Here is a 24,845-nt window from a genome sequence, read left to right as displayed (position 1 = left end):
GTGCAGCGACTTGGGCCAGTCTCTTATAATAATAAAGTTACAGTATGGTAAAAATCATAAGAAATGGGCCTAGTTCGTTTTTTTTGTTTTGTTAATATGTTATTTCATATAGCAATATAACAACAACAAAAAAACTGCTATGTAGTAACCTACCCAGTTCTGCAGATCATTAGTCCCTTAGCTTGTCCTGTATTATATGTCACCCCAGCTCCAGGCTCCAGCCATTCATGACTTGGAGGTTTTGTTTAATTTTTTACGTTTTTAATCAAAACTAAAGGCCTGTCCGAACCAGGAGTGTCAGAGTCAGAGACAGACTTGTAACTTATGGTTTAGTTTATTTTGAAAAGTTTAAGCGGAAGTGTTGCTTTCATTCCTGGTGTCTTCACACTGATGATGCAAAGGCTGAGAGAGAGAGAGGAGAGACCAGTGTCTGGTCGCTAGTGAACGAACGGGACAGATCAGACAAGACGAGCGTTACTGGGACTGGCAGTGTTTTGGACTTCTACACTGGGGCTGCCATCGATAATCCTTCTTTGATAGACTGCATTTATATAAAAAAAAAATCTGGCTGGCATTTATTTGGACTGGAGCATTCCAGATTGGGACTGGTGTTACTTGGAGCCTACAGGGGACATTCGTTAACTTGCATTCTAGACCAGTGCGTCGCTGGTGCATATGCATTATTTTTGACTCTAGCCCTTCAAGCGGTGCCCAATGCTGAGGAATGGATGCTGTGTGTGATAAAGGTGGAAGGATGGTGGAGAGCGATGAGCAGCCGGAGAGGGAGAAGCAGCGCGGCGGCGGCGGCGCTGCAGCGATGGCCGCGCTGCATCAGTGCGAACTCATCCAGAATATGATTGAAATCTCCATCTCCAGCTTGCAGGGGCTCCGGACCAAATGCGCCGCGTCCAACGATCTCACGCAGCAAGAGATACGCACCGTGGAGGTAATTTTATGTCAGTAAATATGCAAAGCACTGAAGCTTTGCCTTGGACCCCCATCATCATCATATACGATCAAAACGTGCAGTCAAATTGCGGAGTCATGAAGCACCGTGTCCTCAAATAGGCTGTGGCTGAATATCAGCTGCAAGCAACGCGAGGAACCCGAGTGTCACTGAGCTGCCGCTGAGCATATTTTGTATGGTAGCCGAGTACAATATACTGCAGAAACCCAAAAGAGCCATGATTAACTTTAGGCTCCATTATTTAGGCTAAAACATGATATGCATGAATGCAAAACATGCAAAATGTCAGTGACGCCTGATCCGGTTATTTACTGTGTCCTCTTTCTTTGGGAATTATTTGACAGGAACCCATAGATAGTTGCTACATTTCCGTTTCTGTGTTTCTTTTGTTATTTCATTTCAGCATTTTATAGCATAAACGAATCACCTATTTAGCAATTCTACATCAAGGCCATCGGCACCTTTTCAACAATTTAACATAGATCACACCACACCACCAGTGTATCAATTCCTCCACCCATAACAATCAGAAAATAGTGCTAGTTGCTGGTATTGATGTTGATATTGATGCGCTCATAATATTCTGTCTGTTTGATCCAAATTCAATGCAATGTTGTTGGGATGATTTAACATTGGTTTCCGCAAGAGCCTATAGCCTATAGGGCTTTTTATGGCCTCAGCATATCCTACTACAGTAGGCAATAAGCTTGTGCATCATTGGGAGAAGTCATGCTTGGTAGCATGCTGGGTAGTATTGGCGCAGACATAAGCTTATGATGCAGAAATCGTATCCTCACTCGGCCCTCAAAGGCGTCACTATAACCCACTTTATGCAACATTTGGATGCGTTAATTGAATTGTGTGCCTGTGCTTTACCTCACTGGATATTTATAGCCACATAGTGTTTCTATATTAGCTGTAGAGGTGAGATGACTGCAGAATGTTATTAGTGATGAAGCTATGGTATAGCAGGCCCTACTTTTGCATGGAAGGTGGTAAGGTGGAGTAGGCCTACCTTTTCTGTTTTTGATGATCCATGTGCTTGCAGGAAACTGTGAAAATGTTTCCTTAGATGCTTGTCATAATGGATAAGATAGTTTATGTAAATGAGTGATATAACAAATGTCAGTTGACATATAAGGACCTTTTATATAAGATACATAATATATTTATTTGTGGGTATGTGTATTTCTAAGTTGTTCTACCAAATGAATGCTCATTATTGATTGACTATTGGGGTGTCCGTTGCTTTTGGACATGTGCCTCAAGAACAGCTGTGTGGTCACCTTGCTAAATTAATTATTATATGTACCAAGCCCTCCATAATCTATTTTATCATCATAACTGTCTGATTAAAGTGGCAGAATGCTCACGCAGAAATGAGGCACCCAGTAGTAGTCACGAACAAAGTAGTAGAAACTTGTTGACCCAGATTTTCCAGTGTTCCCCTCTTCTTCTTCTTCTTTTTGGTAATCCCTCACAGTGTGTCAGCATGCCTGCCACTGACACCATTTGAACTACACAATCTATATATGAAGAAAAGATAAACTTCATCTGGAGATGGCAACACAGTTTCTCATGTGTATAGGTACAGTTTTAAATTCAGTTTAATGAATGCCCTCAGTGTTTTGACAGGAGTATTTTGCTATATGATGGGTAGCTTGCAGATGTGGGTTTTCAAGGTACTTTTGGTAATATTTTAAAGAAAGTGTCACTCATTACAAATTAGCTTTCATTAGAAGTCTGAATGTAATTTGAACTACTTGGTAACACTCTCTCTGAAACCCATATCTATAATGCAATTGACAGAATGTATAAAGCATTTTAATCTGCTTATAACACTGTATAATTATTGTTATAGGCCTAACTAACTACTACTCATAAATAACTCATAATACTTCATAACAATAATCATAACCGTTTAAAAGCATATACTGGTAGGCTGCTTACATAGTATAATTAAACACTCATGATTTATAACAATAATCATAACACATAAGCATTGTAAAGTCAAGTATTATAATACTTCATAATTGCTGGTCACTCACATATTGTATTTTTTGGCCAGGATCATAGTGTATTGTAACTATCATAGTTACACATAGGCTACATTATCATAATTGTATAATGCATTTATAATATGCATTATAGTATTGTTGTAGTAGGTATTGTTGTAGTAGTCATGGTAAGTGGCCATGCTTTAAATAAAGCAGAAAATACATTAAACCTATGTGAGAATGGCAAGAACACACAAAAAGTGTGATTATAGTGCATTACAACTAAGATAATTATAACACTGTGATCCTTGCAAAATATGTCTGATTGTCCAGCAATTATCAATTATGCTTAAAGGAGTAGTTCACCACTTTTCAACCTGTCTAATAGGTCCTCACTAATGTTCATGATAAAATATCACAATTCTTTTCTACTCAGTCCAAGTCTCCTAGGAGAGCTGTGGGAAGTTCAGAATCCATCGTCTTGTGACACCATCATTTTCCAAAAAAAAAAATGTAATCAATATTTTTGAAATAAATATTTAGATTTTTATTATCGTGAGAACAATGGCTTCCACTTTAAAATTGCAACTTTTAAGGAGTAGAAAGCCTGCCGTTTCTATAAACTGGATTGGCAATCGATGATGTCACAAGACGATGGGTTTCTGACCTGCCCACAACCCTCCTCTGAGGAAAAAAAAAGAAAAAAAGAAAAAAGAATATTTATTTACTATTTTTGAGTGAGGACCAATTATATGAACATAGGTTGAAAAGTGGTCGAGTGCCTTTAAGCTAATTATTATACTTGACCTTATATTTATACATTGCCATATATGTTATGTTTATTGTTATAGTATTTATGAGTGGCTATAACTATAATGGTGTCGTGTTATAAGCATCATAATGCATTATAAGTATGGTATAATGCATTATTGACATGGTCTTCATAGACAGTGTTACCGAACACTTATATGCTCTCTTTCTCAAGAGGCCATTATGGCATTAATTTCTAGGAAGTTAACTCTTACCATACAGGAAGTTAACTCTTACCATACAGTAAACACAATATGCGCTTTTGATTTGTTGTCCTTTCTATAAAACTATTTGGCACTGTGCATATGGTGAACACACACTTGCATCCTTCATTGGCAGTGGTTCTGTCTCCCAGTGTTCCCCTTGTGCAGAGGACTCGACCTGTCTCTGGGTGCTTTCTGCACCTCTTCATCAGTCTTCATGCACACCTCGTCGACTGATACGAAGAGAAGGACGTGGTCTGGCCGATCACTTCCCAGTGGAGTGTTGTTTTGTATATATGTGCGTATTGTCTAGGCATTGGTCTTCCAGACAATAGCCAGGCCATGCTGGCCTCACAATTAGCTTTGGAAGATAAATAATCTGAAGTCTCTACCTGCAGTTTTTCCCCTGCCGTGGCTCTTTGATCAGTGCTTTATTCCTGTAACTCTTTGGTGCAACCTGTTGGTCATGCTGTCCAAGGAAACTGTTTGCTGTGTTGTGGTCATAAAGCCCAGTCAGACAGATATGAACACACATTTTGGCGTCCTGTGGACTCACAGCTCCATATTTACCTGTAATGTTCTCATGCAGCTACAATGGGAATGGAAATCAACAGTTTACCAGTAACGATGGTAGTGATAGTGCTTATGCAAGAGTTCTGTGATTGAAGAAACTGTTTTATAAAATGCTTCTTAAACAATGTTGGTCGCTTTATATGCATGGAGCTCTTGTATGCCTACCAGTGGAGAGAGCATGGGAGACGGACTGCTATATTTTCGCCCATGTCTTACCTAAACTTCTTTGCCCTTTTTTACTAATTTGAAAAACATTTAAAAATACTTCAAATAGCCGATCCACATCGACACGTTGTGAGCTTGTAGATCAGCTATTTGAAATATTCAAAAATGTTTGTCAGAATAGTCAAAAATGGGTTTAGGGATAAGGGCTAAGGCATGGAGAGAGAGAGAGTATATTGGGTCAAGGGAGCATGGGATATAGTGAGAGAGAGAGAGAGCATGTGTACGTATGTCACAGCTAGGCTGCCTGCAACTGGAGCAAAAACTGTAGTAGGAACTAAGGCTTCAAAAGAGTAATGTTGGTGTAACAAGAGATTACCGGTAGCTGAAAATATATGTTTTCATTGTTTTTACTATGATGCAAGTTACACAAGTAGTGTAACTCCTGTTATTACGTTGTCTGGGTAGGGAGTGGGTGAGAGAGCTGAAACCAGAGCAGAGAGGGAAATTAGCTGGTCTGTGAGTGTGCACATGGATATTTATTGTCTCTCTTCCCAAATAGATATTTTATCATCCCTAAATGCCTAGCCTAATGCAGTGGTTCTCAACCGGTGGGTCGGGACCCCCAGATGGGTCCCCAAATTATTTTGGGGGGTCTCCAGATGATGATAATGTGCAACATTGTTTTCTCACTCAACAACCTGAAAAGGTTGGGAACCACTGGCCTAATGTACTTAAGACACCTCTTGCGCAAGCATCAAGTACTGTAACCTGTACCTGTTATATTCATCTAACTTGGGAAGAATCACATGGCATTTGGAGGGCAATGTGGGAATGACTCTCCACTACATATATAGCATATATTCTGAGATACAGTAGAGTAGACATAAACCAGTAAGACTCCCTAATCGGGAGATAAGCGACCATAGGTCACTTATCTCCACAAATAGGGCAAAAATGTGTTTTGCCAAAATCTTCCTGATCCATGTTGATGACATGAGTGTAGACATACTGTGTAGTGATTTTCGTGATTTTAGGACAAAATCTGTAGGAGCAGTGTCCAAAAATGTGTTTTTAAAAATCGGCCTGGAGGTGGCGCTATATGGGAGAGATTCATGTTGATGGGATGAGTGTAGACATACTGTGTACCGATTTGCGTGATTTTAGGGCAAAAATTGTAGGAGCAGTGTCCAAAAATGTGTTTTGCAAGAATCGGCCACATGGTGGCGCTAGAAGAGGGCCATGTGAGAAATGAGGGGTGGGGTCTCCGCGCCGGCAAGGCGGACGAATAGGTACCGGCCCCGGCTGTCCCGGTCGCTCCTAGCCGGAGTTACGGCATTTTATGTGAGCTGCAGTGTAGGGGGTCCTCCACTGGGGGCGCCACCACTTTTGCATCCGTTCTGGAGCAACAGGAGTGGGTGGTCCCCGGGAATTCCCCGTGAGCAGCCCCGTTGGGGTGGTCATTTGGTCAGTTTAGCACATTTGGTCATTTTTTACATCTGGGGGTCCCCCAGGGACATGGGGGTCCCTGGAGCTCCGGGGGTCCTTGGAGGTTGTAGTTTGGCAGGTAAGGAACGTGTGTGCAAAATTTGGCATGGATCGGGGCAACGGTTGCGGAGATATGAGCAGGGCAAGAGTGTGACGTGTGAGGTGTGACAGACAGACTGACGGACTTACACTTGGTCATTTTTTACATCTGGGGGTCCCCCAGGGACCTGGGGGTCCCTGGAGCTCTGGGGGTCCTTGGAGGTTGTAGTTTGGCAGGTAAGGAACGTGTGTGCAAAATTTGGCATGGATCGGGGCAACGGTTGCGGAGATATGAGCAGGGCAAGAGTGTGACGTGTGAGGTGTGACAGACAGACTGACGGACTGACACTTTGTGCAGGGTTTGATAGTAAATGCGACCTACGGTCGCAATAAGAAAGGGGATATGGGGTTGAATTAAGGAGGACTTACCCAGCTTTTAAGATTAATTTGTAAAATCATTTGTATCTAAAGACATTGTTTTCCAACATATACATGGATGGTAGTGACAGCAACACCAACTAGAATAAATTGAATAGAATAAGGTGCATTAGTGACAGTCATGGCTGTAGTATCCATCAAGCAAGCTTCTTGAATAGATGAGAGAAGAGCAAAATGTCTTAATTTCATCATGATCCTGTCAGGGAAATACAGCCTCTGTGAAACATGTTTGTTTCCCTAGAGCAAGGGTGGACAATTATTTTTTCCATGGGGCCACATGAACAACAGAAAATATTGTGGAGGGCCGTTGCAAAAGGCAGTGCTCCCCGCAAACTAAACACACAGCTTTACTTCCGACTTCAGTAAATAAATACTTAACAGTCCAATTTTTGTTGAAAACCCGGCATCGACTTTTCTTTTTTTAGCCACTTTAGCCATTTTTGATGGGTAAGGTAAGGCAGGTCGTCTTGACTTGTGACCAGTGTGACCACCTGCTTGTTACTGAGACAACGATCCAATGATCACGCACAAGTGCTGATGTACACATTGCATCCATATGTATGTGAATAAAGAAAAGTAAAAATAAAAGCAATGCAGCTTTAGTCCATGCATGAGGTAAAATGAGAAAATGTGTTCATTTTGTCATTTGCCATTAACCCTACACGGGCCGGTCAGAGTGAACCAAAGGGCCGCATACGGCCCTCGGGCAGCACAATGCCCAGGTCTGACCTAGAGCTGCCTTACGCTCCATAGTCGTTATTGGAAGTTACATTAGTTTGGACACTAATAAAATAATAATAATAATAATAAACATACAAATGGTCTGCTAATCGTTTTCAAATTTGGGTCCGGGGACCCCATAGGGGTCCTCAAGTGGGTTGCAGGGGGTCCTGACCTTTTTTAAAACATATCATATCAATAACATATTTCATTCTGGGGTACCTGTGTCTTCTCCATTTAGGAGTACTTTTATCTTTCAAGAGCATTCAGTGGTTTTTTTGGAATACCAGAAGCAATTCTGCTAGCTTGAAAAGAGTGTATCTTTCACTTTCCCTGTTTATTTTCATTGCAAGTTGAAGATGTCTTTAATTCTAGTTGGTTTTATAGTTATGACAAAAGGTGTCATAAGTAGACCATTTCTTTCTTTGAAAATGTTAGATATTGGCATTTTTGAGTCAACAGTGCCTATGCCAGTATACCAACCCCATTCCATGCTGGCATACTTTATGAACGGAAACCCTAATATCGTCTTCTTGAAAGACACAAAACGAAATAAAAAATATTGATTGAATTGTTAGTAATGTAGTTAGTAATGATGAACAAATGTTGAATAGGATTTTGGGGATTTCTAACTACTCTAGAAGGGTTAACCTCCTGATACCTGTAGACACCATGAGAAATGATTCATGGATGTTAAGAACATGGTATTTTCAAAGGCTTAGGGGAGAAATATTCAGCTAGAGTTGTTGTCAACTCAGGATATTTCCTTATTAGTGCCGATCCCGAACAAGTTCGGCTTTTCTTCTCGGCAAGAGACAATTTTTTTTTTGCTATTTTACTTACCCTGAGCTGCTTGTAAAGACGTTGGTGGTCCTGGCTCGTCCTACGCTTCCCAACGAGCCGTCGTACGTGCTCCGACGATTTATTCCATTGAAAATGGCCAGATGCCAAGTTTACAGCCCCCCAATTTTCACTGAATCTATGCTGTCAGCGACGCGACGCTTCCCGGGGTGCTGATCCCGAATTAATTCGGCTTTTTATATAAAATTAATTAAACACTCGGAGGCCTTACCGAAGCCTGAGGCAAAATTTTCGAGCAGTCCGTCGGCCGCGATTTGTTTACATTGGCCCACGAGAGTGTCGCGCCGCCGAATCCAATGCATTCTCACATCTTTGAAGCTCATTTTCTCTGAACTATGCTTTTATGGAAAAGGACAAGGTTTATTTACGGCTAAATCGCCGATGCAACTCCAATGTGTAGTAATGGATGGATGGATGTTTTGCGTCACAAAGATATAACTTTTTACATTGTTTGCTTTACATTTTCCTTAAAGATGGGGTGCCATGATTTTTTTCCCCTCTAAAACATGATTATCAGGTATTATGATTATACTAGGAGGATTTTTTTTTCCAAAAAAGTGTACAGAAAGAATTAAAAACATTTTTTTTTATGTGGCCACACCCACCAGTTCATTAGTATGCTTGGTTGTCATGGTGGGTGGTGAGAAAGAAGTAGTCGCCAGCACTCAAGGAATATCCTTATGATTTTATTTACCTCAATGGACAGTGTACGGACGCGTTTCGGCCCTTCGGCCTTCCTCAGCGTTGCATGATGATGGTGCAGCTGAAGTTAGTCACACCCACGTGTGTTGGGTGAATGGTAATTAGGGGAGAGGTTGATTCTATGATGTAATTGTATCTGTGTTTTTGGACCGGCACAAGGTGGCAGCCTCCAGGAAAAAACCCATATTGAAAGTACCTCTCTTTAATGATGTGTATTGCTCTTGTAACGCCTTGGATTCGAACCCAGGTCTCCCACGTGAAAGTCCAATATCTTAACCATTGACCCAAAAGGATATCCCTTTGGACCAAGGGAGATCCTAGACTTTTAAGGCCATCAGGCTGAGGCAGTGATTCACTCTCCTACACTCTCTCACATATAAGTGTCTCTGCCCGTGTTTTGTGTGTGCTGATGCAGCGATCATTGCGACTCTGAGCTTTGTGTTATTTTCACATAGCCTACTCTGTAACCAAGACGACTTTAGCGTTCCACACGCCATGTAACATTAGAAAGTTGTGTTTTAAGCTCTTCTTAAACGGGATTCAATGTGAGGGTCTTTTTTTTCTTTTTTTATCGGTCACCATTAACCGTTAGTGCTACCGGTAACCAATTTCTTATCGGTTAAACGGTAACGGTTAACCGTTGGCCATCCCTGATCTGGACCCTCACTATTAGAAGGTGCCATTTCTGTCGATATACTCGATCGAAAATGGGTCTACAATTAGACGATCCGACAGCCGAATGGTAATGCCACGTACCACATGTTCTCCAGTTTGATTCTTGGGCTGGCCTTACCATTTGCTGCATGTCACTCCCCTACTCTATCTCCTGTTTTCCGTTTAAAGTCTCCAATGACTATACTATCAAATATAGTCAGCAGTGCGGCAGTGGCCAGTAGTGCGGCCGGATGGGAACCGCGAGCTTCCTAGTTCTATCCCGGGCTCCCCCAGAGTTAGTGTCAAAGTGTCCTTGAGCAAGACTCTGAACCCCTAATTGCTCCCCATGTGCAGGTTGGTGCCTTGCATGGTTTCCTTCACCAACGCTGTATGAATGTGTGTGTAAATGGATGAATGTAATGCACAAAGTACAGTAAAGCGCTTTGGATAAAAGCGCTTTTTGAATGCACCATTTACCATTTAAAAGCTAAAGCTCCCCAAAATACAAATATGTCTTCCCTGTGTGTTTTTGGTTACTTCCTGAAAGCTGAAAGCCTCTGAGTCAAAAGGCCCAATTGAAATGCACAGATTTAATGACATCATAAAATCATCCCCTCCCCTTTTTTACCATACAGCACACTGTGGTGTGGCTAACTTCAGCTGGGTCACCACCCACCTGACAACCAGGTCTACTTAATGAACACGTGGGTGTGGCCACATAAAAAAATTATTTTAACACTTCCTGTACACTTTTTTGAAAAGAATCTTCCTCCAATGATGATTATGTTATAGGCTGGGGTGTAAATTGTAAAATATCATATCCACCTGTTTCCGCAAGACTTTACTGTAGCATTATCTGCTGGACACTTCCGGTTAACAGCAGACATACAAGCTCACGTCGCATCGCAGATGCAACCGTTGTGAGCTTGTAGATCACACTCGGCTGCGATGCCGGAAATGCCGCTCGCCTTCTGCGCAATGCACGATGGGATGTTGGAAAGTTGTGGATATATTTATATATTTAAAGCTGCACTTTTTGGAGCGGTGAAGCCGCTTCCTACATTTGACTTAGTGGGCCCTATTTTGACCGAGGTCTTATTCCTTAAAGGAGTGGCGACACCGGCCGAAATTTAACATTATGATACAGTAGGTCACGTGGTGTTTCTTCAAACAGTCTGAAAAGGAGGCGGGGCCGTATCAGTTAGCAGTGAATGTATACTTCGTCCGTCGTGCCGTGCCGCGCACAACGTGATGAGTTGTTGTTAGCGTGTAGCAGCGCCGCACCGCAAGGCTATTTTGGAGAGCTATTGTGTGTGTACACACACACACAGGCTACACACACAGAGTGTATGAGCCACGGACCTCAGTCCTCCGAGACAGCAGGACATATGTCTTGCTGAGATCGCTGGACGCTCATTCTAAGCTTGCTCCGGTGTCCCGGCCAGGTCCTCCAGTCAGGTTTAGGGGAAGACACAGCAGGGTATGGCCGACAAAACCGTCTCATAGACAGGGAGAAGCGTGTTGACCCTCGTAACGGACCTCAGTCCTCCGAGACAGCAGGACATATGTCTTCTAAAAGGGCTCAGAGCTGCCGAGGAGGAGGAGATCGCTGGACGCTCATTCTAAGCTTGCTCCGGTGTCCCGGCCAGGTCCTCCAGTCAGGTTTAGGGGAAGACACAGCAGGGTATGGCCGACAAAACCGTCTCATAGACGGGGAGAAGCGTGTTGACCCTCGTAACTAATCTCTGACACCTTTTTTGAAGAAGACATGTACTTTTTTACCGCTCTAACCATTGATTTTATAGCGAATGCTATATAATTTTTACCCCTAGAACTGATAGTTTTAAAGTTGGTTTAGAAAGTCGGAAACACACCTCGGACAGCTTTTTTTGGGGCAGTTTCAAAAGATAATGATATGGATAATCGACTCCGCCCCTCCCCCCATATTAGCCCAATCAAATTAATTTATTTCAGTTACTGTACAGAAAGTACTACTTTCAGTACAGTAACTACAATAAATTAATTTGATTGGGTCATTTAACATGGGGGTACATGACATCATTAAAGAAAATTGGCTAATTTGATAGCCTTAATTAGCTGTTTTGGCCATGTCACTCCACCTTCAATAAAGTGATAACGGCACCATTGTATACGCAATTGGTATTATGAACGCAAACACTTATGGTTTAAAAGGATCCCTGGCTAATACGACAAATATGCCTTAATACATTATAATTGTCCTCTATAACTACAATGTAAAATTAAACACACTTTAAATATTTTATTTCTTCTAGAAATAGCTAATCTTTCACTCAATGTCGCAAGTTGATGTCATAAATGTCATTTGTGATTTATCCCTATGGAATTTATGGCATGCATGTGCAAATAAAAACAAACGTAATACTTCTTATGGTTAATATGAGCATCAAATCAATATTTCAAATATGTTTGTGTTTTGTTTTTTTTGCACATGCATGCCATAAACATGACACATGACATTTATGACATCATCAACTTGCGACAGGCATTTCTCCTATTGAGTAAAAGATTAGCTATTTCTAGAAGAAATACAATATTAAAGGTGTTTTTAATTTTACATTGTAGTTATAGAGGACAATTATAATGTATTAAGGCATATTTGTCGTATTAGCCAGGGAACCTTTTAAGAGTCGTCAGCATGTTTAACGCATGGGGGAGTGTTCATAATGTTAAATAAGGGGCGCAATGTGGTGACATGCTATTATGAACCTTGACTTAGGGCTTACCGTTTAGAGCAAAAATAAATGTTTATTTGGCGCCTTAGAATTGACAGAGATGTGGCTTCAAATAGATCTGTGCGTCCTGTGTGCTCAACGAATCTATTTTGACCACCTGACCAACCTTGGCATCATGACCCATATCTCGCTCAATTCTCAACGATTTTTTTAATAAATAAAAAACTCATATTACTTGGAAAGCCTACTTTCTTTTCCGACATCAGCCGTGACTGTATTGCGTACAAAATATAGCAAACGGTAAATGGTGATGACCACGCATGAATGAAAGCGCTCCCACTCCAATTTCAATCCATTTGCCAATGGTCCGTGGACCTCCAGTGATCATTGAGGGGGTTCCAGGTGGTCCATCTAAATGACAGAGAGTAGTTAACCAAATGACCCTGTTAGATCTGTAACTCCTGAGAGTGTAAAATGAAACCAAATGGACCTGTGTAAAGGACATTACATGACACAGCCACGTGTGCATACACCCACCACCCTTGTAACATTCATTGTAATAGAGCAACAAAGTTTGACGTAATTTACACATCCTACCTGGTCCCCCCCCCCCCCCCCCCCCCCCATTCTATATTCCCATAGACTTTTTTCATATCGCACCATATAAGAACTGTGTTCCAACAACATGAACAAATGATCTCAGCGGTTTGACTCATATGGATATGAAGAATCAACTGATGGTGAGAAAATGCTAATGTTACTGTTGCCGAATTAGTTACATTTTCACCAGAAACAGACTGTATCAAATTTAATGACTGACTTATCATAACCATACAGAGCCACCTCCCGACAATATCGCAGAGACTTCCGTAAACCGGGGGATGAGCGAGTGACGTCATGACTTTGTTACTCTATAATAATAATACATTTGGGGAGGATGTTTGTTGTTGTCATTGTCCTTTAGAGCAGCTCTGAAGGTTCTTAAAGGGAATGACAGGCGCCACGCTGCATCGTTTGATTAAATTAACGGCCAAACACGCCTATGACTAACTCAGGGACTTTCGCGCTCATCGCCTTCCCGTAGTGCGCACAATACCGCACTCATAATAGGAAGATGGTAATTATTCACACCTCCATCTCTTAAGGTGGAATCTCCTTAAGAACTGCTTTTTTTTGCGCCGTCAAAATAGGGCCCAGTGTGTCCCTATGTCCCTATGTGTGGTGCAGCACGAACAGCTGCAATACCGCTGGGTGACCAAGTGGCGCTGTTGAGCAGCCTAGACACACAAATGCATTTGTAAACATATTGGCATGCGCAGCCAACAAAGCTCAGCACACACACACACACACACACACACACACACACACACACACACACACACACACACACACACACACACACACACACACACAGGGTATAGCTGCTCAAATGCACCACTTCACTTGAACTGATGGTTTTATTTTTTTTAAATTGCAGGCAAGACATAGTATACCATCAAAATTGTGGAGACCAGACTCCAGACCGGTTTCTAGACCACATTTTGATACTACATGATAGTACAACCCTAACAGGAAGTGCAAAGATGAAGCATGACACAAGTTTGTGCTATTGATTCATTGACAATTGCCTCCAATAAATTCCTTATTACAATGGCAAATATTTGTAGATCTGTCATTTTTGGCGAATGTTTGCCCCATAATATGGATGCTGGGGCTCAAGGTTAAACTAATAGATTGGCGACATTTGTCAAGCCTATCCAATACCATAAAACCAAAGCCACAACCTCAACCCCACATTTTATTTTTTACAAGCGATTTGAATGTAAGAAAGGGCCATTTCAGCTTAGCAGGTGGTTAGATACCAAACATACCATATACAACTAGACAAAAAAAATATTACAGGCACCTATTTATCATATTAAAAACATTCATATCCATATTTGTAGGCTGCCAATAGTGGTAATCATTTAAAAGTTGTCAAATGAAAAGCCAAAGTCAGAAATAAACAATTTCTTAATTTTTTAAGTGGAAGTGAAGTAAATGATACTTTCTCCAACAGCATCTGATATCTTCATTTTTAAAACCACATCCTATGTATTGTATGTAACCACTTTCACTTCTTCCTACCCAGAGTCCTTCTTGGGTTTCCAGTTGTGTTGTTACCACATGGCTCAAATTAATGTAGCTGATTCAGCAGTGGATCTCAGTTCTAGGCAGAATGAGAATATGCGTGCACTTTTGGACTGTAGATCCAAATGTAATCATGCATGCCAGGTTTAGCCACAAGTAGGCTATTAGCTAAAATAGACCTTGTGTAAGCATGTTGAATTTCCTTTGTGTATGAATTGTGCTATACAAGTAAACGTGGCTTGCTTTGCCTTGAGAGAGGTATCCATAGTGGTCTGTGGTAGACAGTAACAAGCTATACATTTACTTGAGTACTGTACTTAAGTAATTTATTTTTAGTATCTATACTTTACTTGAGTATTTGTATTACTTTCATTCCATTACATTTCACAGACAAATATTGTACTTTTGACTACATTTCCAGGAAGGGGAAACGTACATTATGAATTAACCTCTTAAGCCCTATTTTAAATATAGTGAAAGCAGACCTACAAGCTTACAACGCATAGTGGTGTGACACATTGTCACCTTGTAGAACTGCTATTTCCAATGTTATTTATATATTTTTTGAATAGTTCTGGAAAATCTGAATATTTCTGGAGAATTATAATACAGTCATGCATTGTTATTAACCAGAAAGTTGACTTTGTAATTTGTACATTTGAATACTTTAGTATTTATAAAAACATTTACTTTTGGGAAAACGTTTTACATTTCTTTTTTTTTTCTTTCTTTTTTTTTGTTGTTAAAGTACTCAATTACTTTAAGTACAGATTTGACCGAGCAACTTGAACTTTTAGTTGAGTAATATTTGACCAGACCGTATCTATACTTTGACTCAGGTACTGTGGTTGAGTACTTTCTTCCACAACCAATGGTGGTTTACCTGTGATGCCAATATGCACTGTTTCACAGCAGAACTGAGTTGCAATGAGAAATGTATAATTACCACTAGAGAGAGCCACGTCAATTCAATTCACGTGATGAGTTTGACTGAATTGTGAGGGGTCAAAGCAGTTGTCACACTCCCATATTGCACTTGAGTACAATCAAGAGAGGCTTGAACTCGCATTATATTCTCATTGGGAGAGCTTTATTATTCCTCTTGAACAGTTTGTGTTTTTCCCCCCTCTGTCTGCCATGCTAGTGAGAAGATAATGGTACTGGCCTCTCAAATGGAGTGTTAACTGGTACTTGTCTTTTCACATGCTAATGCCAGTTTGTCTGATGTGTTCTCTCTCTCTCCATCTCTCTGTATATCTCTCTGTATTTCAGTCTGTCTGTCAGACACAGCTCTCCTAAAGTACCATGCAGTAAGTAATACATAAGGACCGCAAGTCTACACTAGAAACGGAGGGGGAGAGTGATTTAATCCGTTAGCTCCGTAGGTCTCTCCGTTTTTGTCTCTGTACGTAACCTTACGGACAACAATCAACCCGACGGATTAAAACCGATAAAAACGTACGTACGCATGAACTCCCGTGGTGAACTTTTGTCAACCGTGGCAGTAGTGAGGAAAATTACAGACAGCGGTTCTGAAACAATGTGTCCCAACAAGAAATATATTTTTAGCAAGAAACGGGAAAAAAGGAACGTCATTGCAACCACTGGTGAAGAAGACATCTCGACTCCTCACAGGCTCAAACGGCTTTATTGGCATGAGAAAACATACACACAAACGCGCGCGCACACACACTCACACCTCCAAGAGTGAGACGGGTGCAGTGCAATGTGTTTTGTTATTATTACTCAGTCCGGGTGGTTAAATCTGTACCCTCGCGGAGTTGCATTACCGCGATAACGTTGCCGACAGACAGCAGCTGCAGAACCAGTCCAGACTGTTACCAAACATCACGTCGGTCGCCGGGTCAAGAAATTCTGTGGATCTACATATTTTGTCTAAAAATGCTTCGAAATGTAATACCTACATTTCCAAGTGCTTGTCTGAGAACCCCTATACTACTACATTGCATTTGTCAACTGCGTAACCAGGGCCATACATAGATAGAATTAACATAATACATCATGTGAGTGTGATGGTTCTCATAAATAAATAATAATTTTAGCTTCTCAGTGCATATTGCACACAAACCCTGAATTATGCTGGCTCCTTGTCAGTGAATATCGTTTCCAGCTGTGAAGTGTATTGTTGACTGTCTAGATAGGAAAGCATCATTGTTTTCTTTCTTGCGGTGTTGGAAAGAGTTCGCCGGCCACTCATGGTGTGAGCTATTGTGGCTGTGTCTATATTTAGACGTCTTTCTTCCTACGCATTTTGAGGGGTTGGTTGTTAAAGAAAATCAAATGACGCGCAAAGAGCTTCTGCACAGAGGAGGGTCGGGGGGGAGGGGTCGGGGGGATTGAAAGCCAATCAGCTGGGCTGCTTCTTATGACACAGCAACCGCTGTGTCTGTCTCTCTGTCGGAGGCCTCCGAGGAGACAATGGAGAATGTGGCTCAAACAAGGCTACAGGGGAAACACAATGCTAGCGATTGTAGCAACACTGGCACCGGCTCTGTGTTCCCACTTTTTCCCTTGCATGGGCAGTGTAGCCCAGTGGTTCTCAACCTGTGGGTTGGGACCCCCCAGGGGTGTCCCCACATTATTTTGAGGGGTCCCCGGATGATGAACTTAATGTGCAACATTGTTTTCTCTCTCAACAGTAAACAAACCAACATAAAGTTTAAGCGTGTAGAGGGTATCTGCACATTTCTAAAGGGACAATTTAAGGACTTTTTATACCCCTAAAATGACAAAGTAAACATTGGCCAAATTGACAAATATTAGAGGCAGAAATTGTGAAAATTGCAAATCTACATGCTCACAACGCCTCGTTGTGAGCATGTAGATCTGCTATTTTCACAATAGAATCATGCAAAATGTAATGCCTCAACTCTCGTTAGGGTGGGGGGTCCAAGTTAAAATATGGTTATTTTGGGGGTCGCGGCCTGAAAAGGTTGAGAACCATTAGTGTAGCCAACGGACCTGGACTACATGATGAGGAAATCAGCAGAGGCGGACAAAGTACTCAAATGTTTTTTTTTGGTTTGTTTTTTACTTAAAGGGGAGCTCCGGTCGTTTTCAAGGGCTTTTGTAACCCCATATTATCATATTCTAACTTGGAAAACAAAAAAGAAATTTATTTTTGTGGTACATTTCCATTTTTTGGGAAACGCGAAGCTATGACCTCACTTCCTACAGCACCAACCTCACTTCCTCCAGCACCCATAATCCTTTGCGCAAGCAGCGCTTGGAGAAGAGAGCCAAAGCTAAGCTAACAGCGTAACCATAATAACATCCTCGCTGCGTTGCTGTTTTAGTTTGTTTGTTGCTGTTGGTTGGAAGTCACGTAGTAAGAAGATGGGATGTTATGACCGCAGTGATGCTGAGCAGTTGTAGAAGTTTTGAAACGTGTGCAACTGTGTCGGTGAAACAACATGGCATTGTTGTTTTACCGTGGTGTTATGATTGAATGAAGCCGAGCGACGGAGCGAGCCCCGGGTGCTGCTGCTGCCTGCAGAACGATGGGACATGAATCTGCGGTTGTGTAGTGATTAGTAAACATTTCACAACAGATGACTTCCACCGAGATGTAATGGCAGGATTGATGGACACAATGCAAAGCTAAATGTCCCTTGTAAAGCAGAACATAGGTATGTACTGTATGTTTGGAATTAAAATGCCACTCTACGAAACATAATGTATAATGTACAAGCAAAGGTTGCAACTTGATTCATGTTTGTTATGCCTCATTCACACTGCAGATATATAGTTGAACGTTTAGCTTGCTTGGTCAATGTTATCTCAATGGAAACCAGCTTTAAAGCTTCCAAACCTTCGTTCTGTGTGTGTCCTGTATCTTTAAAGCTGGTTTCCATTGAGATAACATTGACCAAGCAAGCAAAACGTTCAACTATATATCTGCAGTGTGAATGCAGCATAACACTTATTTTGTTCCCATCTAATGGGTGGAGAGCCTTCATATCAAGGTGTATTCTTTCAAGAGGTAGGACTACTTTTAGGCTATTGTTATTGCTAGCGATGCTAATCTCTGTAATGTAATGTGCGGGGCACCCAAAAGTGGTGAGATAAAAGTCAACAGAGGGGACTGTATTATAATGTATATGAATCGACAAACAACCCCTCCCCCAGTGGCTGCACAGTAATTATGATGTAACGTGAGCTATTATAAAAGATGATGATGATGATGATACTACACTCTGATTCCTAGTGTAGGCAACCAAACGTTGGGTACTTACAACTGTGAAGTGTGAATCACTAGAATATATTTTATTCAGACAAACTCATAAACAAACTGAATCCACATAACTCCATTAAAACACATAGCAGTACTGTAACACTCCCCTTCCCTCATTGACCATACATGAAGCTAGATCGCATTGTTTTAAAAAAAAATGTTTTTTACTGATGTGCGTGGTCTAAATGTTATTGTTTTCTAGATTGATATTGCTATGCATTTGTTATATTGTTGTTGATGTACTGACATTATCCTATTATATTGATATACTGTATTACCTGCTTATTGTACATCGCTTTGGATTAAAATCTGCTAAATGCCTAAATTGTAATCATCCAGCACTTTTGCCAGTTACTTTTTATTCTTTTGTACTACACTGTTTTATAAAGTAGGGTTTAAACTTACAAACAAAAAACTGTTTAAATATGGAGATAAGAGGTTTGTGCCCGAGAGCAACCCCCCAACATTACATGAAATATGTAACATGGTAAAATGCAGTGTTACTGTTGTTAGCTTATAGATCTGTTCTTTTTTTTTAACAAACTGGTTTAGGATTCTCATTATTGCATGGTGTGATTACTAGAAATGGGGTAAAAGCTATGGCAACATTTTGAAATGTCATTGTAAAAAATCTGTTTACCCTGAAACTTTTTTCCTCCTCTTTGTCTATAATTGCATAAGGTGCTGACACATCACATAATCCACCGTCCAAGATGATGTCCATAGCAGTCCTGCGGGAAGACAGCGGTACAACTGTCTACATCGCCCTTTGAATGAAGAGATCAGGCATTGACACTAAGGCTCACCTGCCCCCGGCAGGTAAATAAAACGTCAGGGCAGGTGAAGTTGGCTTTCAGGTTGCCCGACAGGGCAAGTGCGCTCATTTGAGAGGGGACACAAATGTCTATAAACACAACACGAGATATCTGTCTAAACACCTGAACATGGCCAGTGCGCTGTGTCTTCTGGTCTGTGGAATGTAAAATAAGAGCACTATTTACCTATAATGTGCTGTTTTTACTGTTGCTACATTAAAAAATATAAAATAACAAGTGTGAAACCATAGACATATTCAATCATAGCTAAAGTATTTGGTATTTGGATTCGGAGGTATTGAGGTATGACATTTTATCGCACAGCCCCAGAAAGTAAAGAAATAAGTGTTAAATTGCGGTAATTAAAATCGTACCTATCATTTTATAATGGACGATTTACTTTTCGGGCAAGTGGGCATTACCTTCGGGCAAGTAGAACATGACCTGTACTTGCCCGATGGGCAAGTGCCTCTGAGACCTTAGTGTCAACCCCTGGAGATGCCGTAGAAGAAGCAGCTTACTAGGAACTCCCAGGAATATTATTTACTCTCTCGATTCATACAGCAATGTGATCTAATTTTTCAATATTAGACTACTCTAAAGCCTCTTTCAACTCTAATGTTGCCTTGCCTGCTCTGTACACTAAGTCATGAGCTTGTTATTTTAATAAGTCAAATTGGGAAATAAAATAAAAGTGTGAGAATAATTTTCCAATTCCTAGGGAGAAAAATAATAATTTACAAGAATCGTGCAGCCCTTCTGCAGATATAAGTGTCTGCTAAATTTCTAAATTAGATCAGCTAACACAGGGAACATGTCAGAACCCTAAAACATCCGGGACAACCATGTCCTAGCTCTGGTCCAGAGTGTCAGCGATTCTCACTGACACTCTGACAAGCGGCTGACTCAAAGACTAGACCAGGATTTCTATACCCCTACGAGGGCTCAACTTAGGTCAATAAACTAAACTACTTTACTACTCACTTAACCAAAGGTAGTTTTGTGTTGTTGAAAGTCTATTCTCCACGGTGGGAAGCCTCTCAACCCCACCCACTCTGTAAAATACATTATTTTTGTGATGAAATAAAACGCATCCAACTCTGACCGCCGCTTATTTCCAGGTTGTCTGCGGTGGCTTGACGTGGATGCATTTTATTTCATGACAAAAATAATGTATTTTACAGAGTGGGTGGGGTGCTGAGAGGTTTCCCACCGAGGAGAATAGACTTTCAACAACGCAAAACTACCTTTGGTTAGGTGAGTAGCAAAGTAGTTTAGTTTATTTTGACTGAAGTTGAGCCCTCAAACAAGAAATCCTTGTCTAGTCTTTGAGTCACCCGCCTGTCAGAGCATCAGTGAGAATCGCTGACGCTCTGGACCAGAACTACACGTCCCAGACTCTTCTCACTTCTGGCTCCCAAACTGTAGAACGAACTTGCACCTCAGTCTTCCTTTTTCAATTATATTTATTGTATCCTCACCTGTATTACGTGATGTGCATGTTGTTTACATTTATGTTCATACAGGTGCTGTTGAAGCCTTCCACAGTGCTCAAATGCATGCGATTCTGCGCTTCCTGTCCTACATCGCAGTCCTGTCTACATCGCCTTCAGAAGAGATGCGGAAGAAGTGGAACTTACAGTTCCAACCTGGCAGCACACACAATCTTGATGCATACATCGAAATGATCTTGTTTAAAAAATATTAGACTACTAACACTACTCTAACCCCTCTTGCAAATTTAGTTTTGCCTCTGTTGAGAATTGATAGACTGTCATTTGATGGCCGGAGAGTATTGTGAGCTTGTTATTGAAATAAGTCAAATTGGGAAACAAGATGAGAATAGTGTGAGAATAATTGTTCCAATTCGTAGGACTAGGGAGCAAAATAATTATACTTTATCAAGAAGCGTGCCCTTCTGCAGACTAAGTTTCTGCTAAATTATATCAGCTAACAAGGAAGCTGTTCAAACCTTCCCTAATCCATCCAGGACAACGCTCCACAGGTCCTAGCTCTGGTCCATAGCGTTAGTGGAGTTCTCCCTAACGTTATGTTCCTCTACCTTCCGCTCCGTCTTGGCAAAACTGGAAAGCCGTCTCGTCTGGTCCCAAAATAACAAAAACTGTTTCGCCCATCACCAAACCAAAGGTATCAGTGGGGAGTGAAAGTTTACTCTCCTTGGTAGACGCAGTCTGGGCCCCCACCACGCACACTTAATACATTTCAAGGGTGAAATGATGAATATTCCACCGGATGGAGACACTCTTTATGGTTCCAACGTCGTAGAGCTGAATAACACCCAACGAGACTAATGCTCTGTTAAAAAAATAGAAATTATGTCTCCATCTGTTGGAATATTTTTCATTTCGCCCTAGAAATATATTTTAAGCGTGTGGTGGGGGCTCAGATTGCGTTCACTAAGTAGAGTAAGCTTTCAACACCCCACTGATACCTTTGGTTTGGTGAGGGGCGAAACAGTTTTTGTTATATTCTGACCAGACGAGACGGCTTTCCGGTTTTGCCAAGCCGGAGCGAAGTTAGGGAGAACTCCACTAACGCTATGGACCAGAGCTAGTGAGCTACACAGGTCCCAGACTCCACCTTAGCCCTTGCAGGCTTATGCAAAGGTTAAAATGTAATTTAGATAACATGGTATGGAACCTATGCCAGGTTCATTTGTAGACCTGGCATTGTGTGTATACTTTCAATGTAAAAATGTTTTTGATATATTATACTATTTAGACTGACCCTTACCTGTGCTATTTGAAGTGCATGTTGTGTACATTTATATGTTCATACACGTACCTTAATACATGCAGAGATCCTACTCATCCTACACTGGCATGAGAGAACGAGGCATGCTTGCAGTCAACACATTTTGTCCATGTCTTTGTCAGTAGTATCTATGAAGCTACCTTCCTTCTGTAAAGATACATCCATTCCATTCTACCTGTCCTTTGTATGACAGCACAAACTCTTAGAACAATAACTGTTTCAATTTCAGGTGGACTCCACACACCAAAAAGGCATACTACAGGCGAACAAAGAATCACATTGTGAATAAAAACAATATAGGCTATTACATTGTCATGAGCTTTTTTGGTTTAATCCTTGCAAACTGTCATATTTTAGATGTCATTCAAGTCTTTTTTTATGCCTGCCTTTATCACCCATTATTTGCTGGACTAGAGCAGTGGTTCTTAACCTTTTCAAGCCGTGACCCCCAAAGCAACTGAACTGGGGACCCCCACCCTGATAAGCACTTAGACTGTAGGAGTTGAGGTACAGTATTACATCCGCTTGTTTCCGTTCCACAGATAAATATTGTGAAACTAGCCGATCTACAAGCTCAAACTCCCAGACTCAAAGGTTGAGAACCACTGGACTACAGTAATGCTCTGAAACAGAAGTACTTGCCACTGTGTTTGTTAAACTGCACAGGCTACAATCGACAATTTGATTGTACTGTGTTTACTGTGTTACAAATAGCAGGTTCACACAGCACTCAATACAGTAAAAACAGAAAAGAAGGAAAATCAAATGTATTGAATCTATTTTATTATATATTATGACAAGGGAAGGATCCGATATTTTCACATCTCTATGCATTTGTTATGTATAATACAATATAATGATGCCAGGGTAAGAAGACGTCGACTCTCCACTTGCGACGACTCTCCAGGACACTCCAAACGATACTGCAGTGCCTGCAGTGAGAAGAAGAAAAGACTGTAACATGTTGCATTGTCTCTGTCACTCACAAAGGGTTCATCGCCATACCAGCTTAGCAATTAGTCACTTATCTCCCAGACTCCCTCCCCAGTCAGAGTTGTGCAGGATGTAATTTGCTGCAAATTAGGTGACTTCATTTAATTGACCATGTTTAAAATATATATTTGAAATAAAAATCCTGTCTCTCACACTTCTGCTAGTGTGCCCACCCTCCCCTGTGCCAATGTTGGCACTCGTGCCTAAGGTTACCTACCCCTGGTGTACATTTTTGTCATGCACATACAAATATTAAATATTACAAAAATATTACCAGAGACAGATCTGCTAGACCTAAATAGTAGCCTACTAGTGCTCTCTATTTTTTGAGAGCAGTGGTGTAAGCAGTACTTGTAAAATGTTGTACTTTGTACTGTATTTGTACTTTGAATATTTCCAGCTTTCTGTACTTGTACTTTATAGTACTTGTACTCCATTACAATTATTTGAAAATGTCAGTTACTTTGCACATAAATGATTATATTATAAAACCTAATTAATCAACTTTAGCCCTATTTTATACCCACTTACCCAGGCTATCTGAAAATAGATGATCTACAAGCTCACAATGCGTTGATGCGATGTGTTGTGAGTTTGTGGATCTGCCATTTTCAAACATTTTGTACTTTTAAAGTATATTTTGATGCCAGTACTTTTACTTCTTACAGAACGTTTCTATATTGCAGTATTGATAGCCTACTTTTACTCAAGTATCTTTGTCCTTTTTCCATCTCTGTCAGAGTGTACAAATGGAACCAAATGGACACGTAGGAGGTACTAGAAAATAAAAGGTTTGAGAACCACAGTACTAGTGGACTCCTAATGTGAAATACTAGTAAAATCAGTGCCATCATACATATTCTAAAGAAAACGTACAGGCTTTACATTCAGTAATTGGGATTAAAATAAGAACGTGTATGCCAGGACACATTGATGATGACACACATACACAAACAAGTTATACATGAATGAAACATACCATTGTGTTTCGGTTGTCTCCTCCAGTTCAATTTAGGGATCCTAGCAGCAAGAAGTAGTAGTATTCTGCCCAACAAAGGTGGGCAGAATAACTTGGGTGCAGAGAATGGTCATACAACAGTGTGTCTGTATGATGTTAGCGTAGTGGAGTCCCAGCTGGCAGACGCACGTCTTTTCTCTCTGGTTCCCGTCGCTGTTTTTTTTTCTTCTTTTTTTTCCTTCTTCTAATCTAATGTATAGCCTACTCCAGTTCATATAAAAAGTAGTTCTAACGAAGATTCTGCCAGCAAGTCCCTATGTCAGTAGAAAACGTGTCTGAAACAACCATACTGTTTGTTGTTGTTGTGTTAATGCTAGCTAGTGTTGAGGGGGGGCTACGGCAACCGCACCGGGTCAAATCCCATTGTAGTTTCAGTAGCTTACGGACCATCGTCTAGCTACGTCATAGCTTCGGGAACCCAGGCTTTCCATTGGCCAAAATAGTCTATGACGTAGCTAGACGATGGACCCCTAGCGGCCACAGAACAGTAATGTAAGGAAATAGACGCATTTTAGCATGAACATAGCTGAC

The 24,845-nt window shown here is 41.0% G+C and overlaps 1 protein-coding gene and 1 long non-coding RNA gene across 3 annotated transcripts in view; both read left to right on the top strand.

The window, feature by feature from the left end:
- Nucleotides 1-466: 466 nt before the first annotated feature.
- Nucleotides 467-24,845, top strand: part of ksr1a (kinase suppressor of ras 1a) — a 59,520-nt gene continuing 35,141 nt past the window's right edge. For both annotated transcript variants that reach the window (XM_080748998.1, XM_080748999.1), the window contains exon 1: nt 467-946. In XM_080748998.1, coding sequence (XP_080605124.1) covers nt 725-946 — 222 coding nt within the window. In that variant the 5' untranslated portion in view covers nt 467-724. The remainder of the gene's footprint in view (nt 947-24,845) is intronic.
- Nucleotides 17,526-22,599, top strand: LOC308304411. The gene is made up of 3 exons (XR_013963062.1): nt 17,526-18,108; nt 19,395-19,532; nt 21,055-22,599. It is a non-coding gene; the product is annotated as an uncharacterized lncRNA (long non-coding RNA).

Source organism: Nannobrachium achirus, assembly GCF_963921795.1.
Source record: "Nannobrachium achirus genome assembly, chromosome: 19".
Taxonomy (NCBI): domain Eukaryota; kingdom Metazoa; phylum Chordata; class Actinopteri; order Myctophiformes; family Myctophidae; genus Nannobrachium; species Nannobrachium achirus.
The sequence above is the reverse complement of the archived record's forward strand: the minus strand, read 5'-3'. Positions and strand labels throughout refer to the sequence as shown.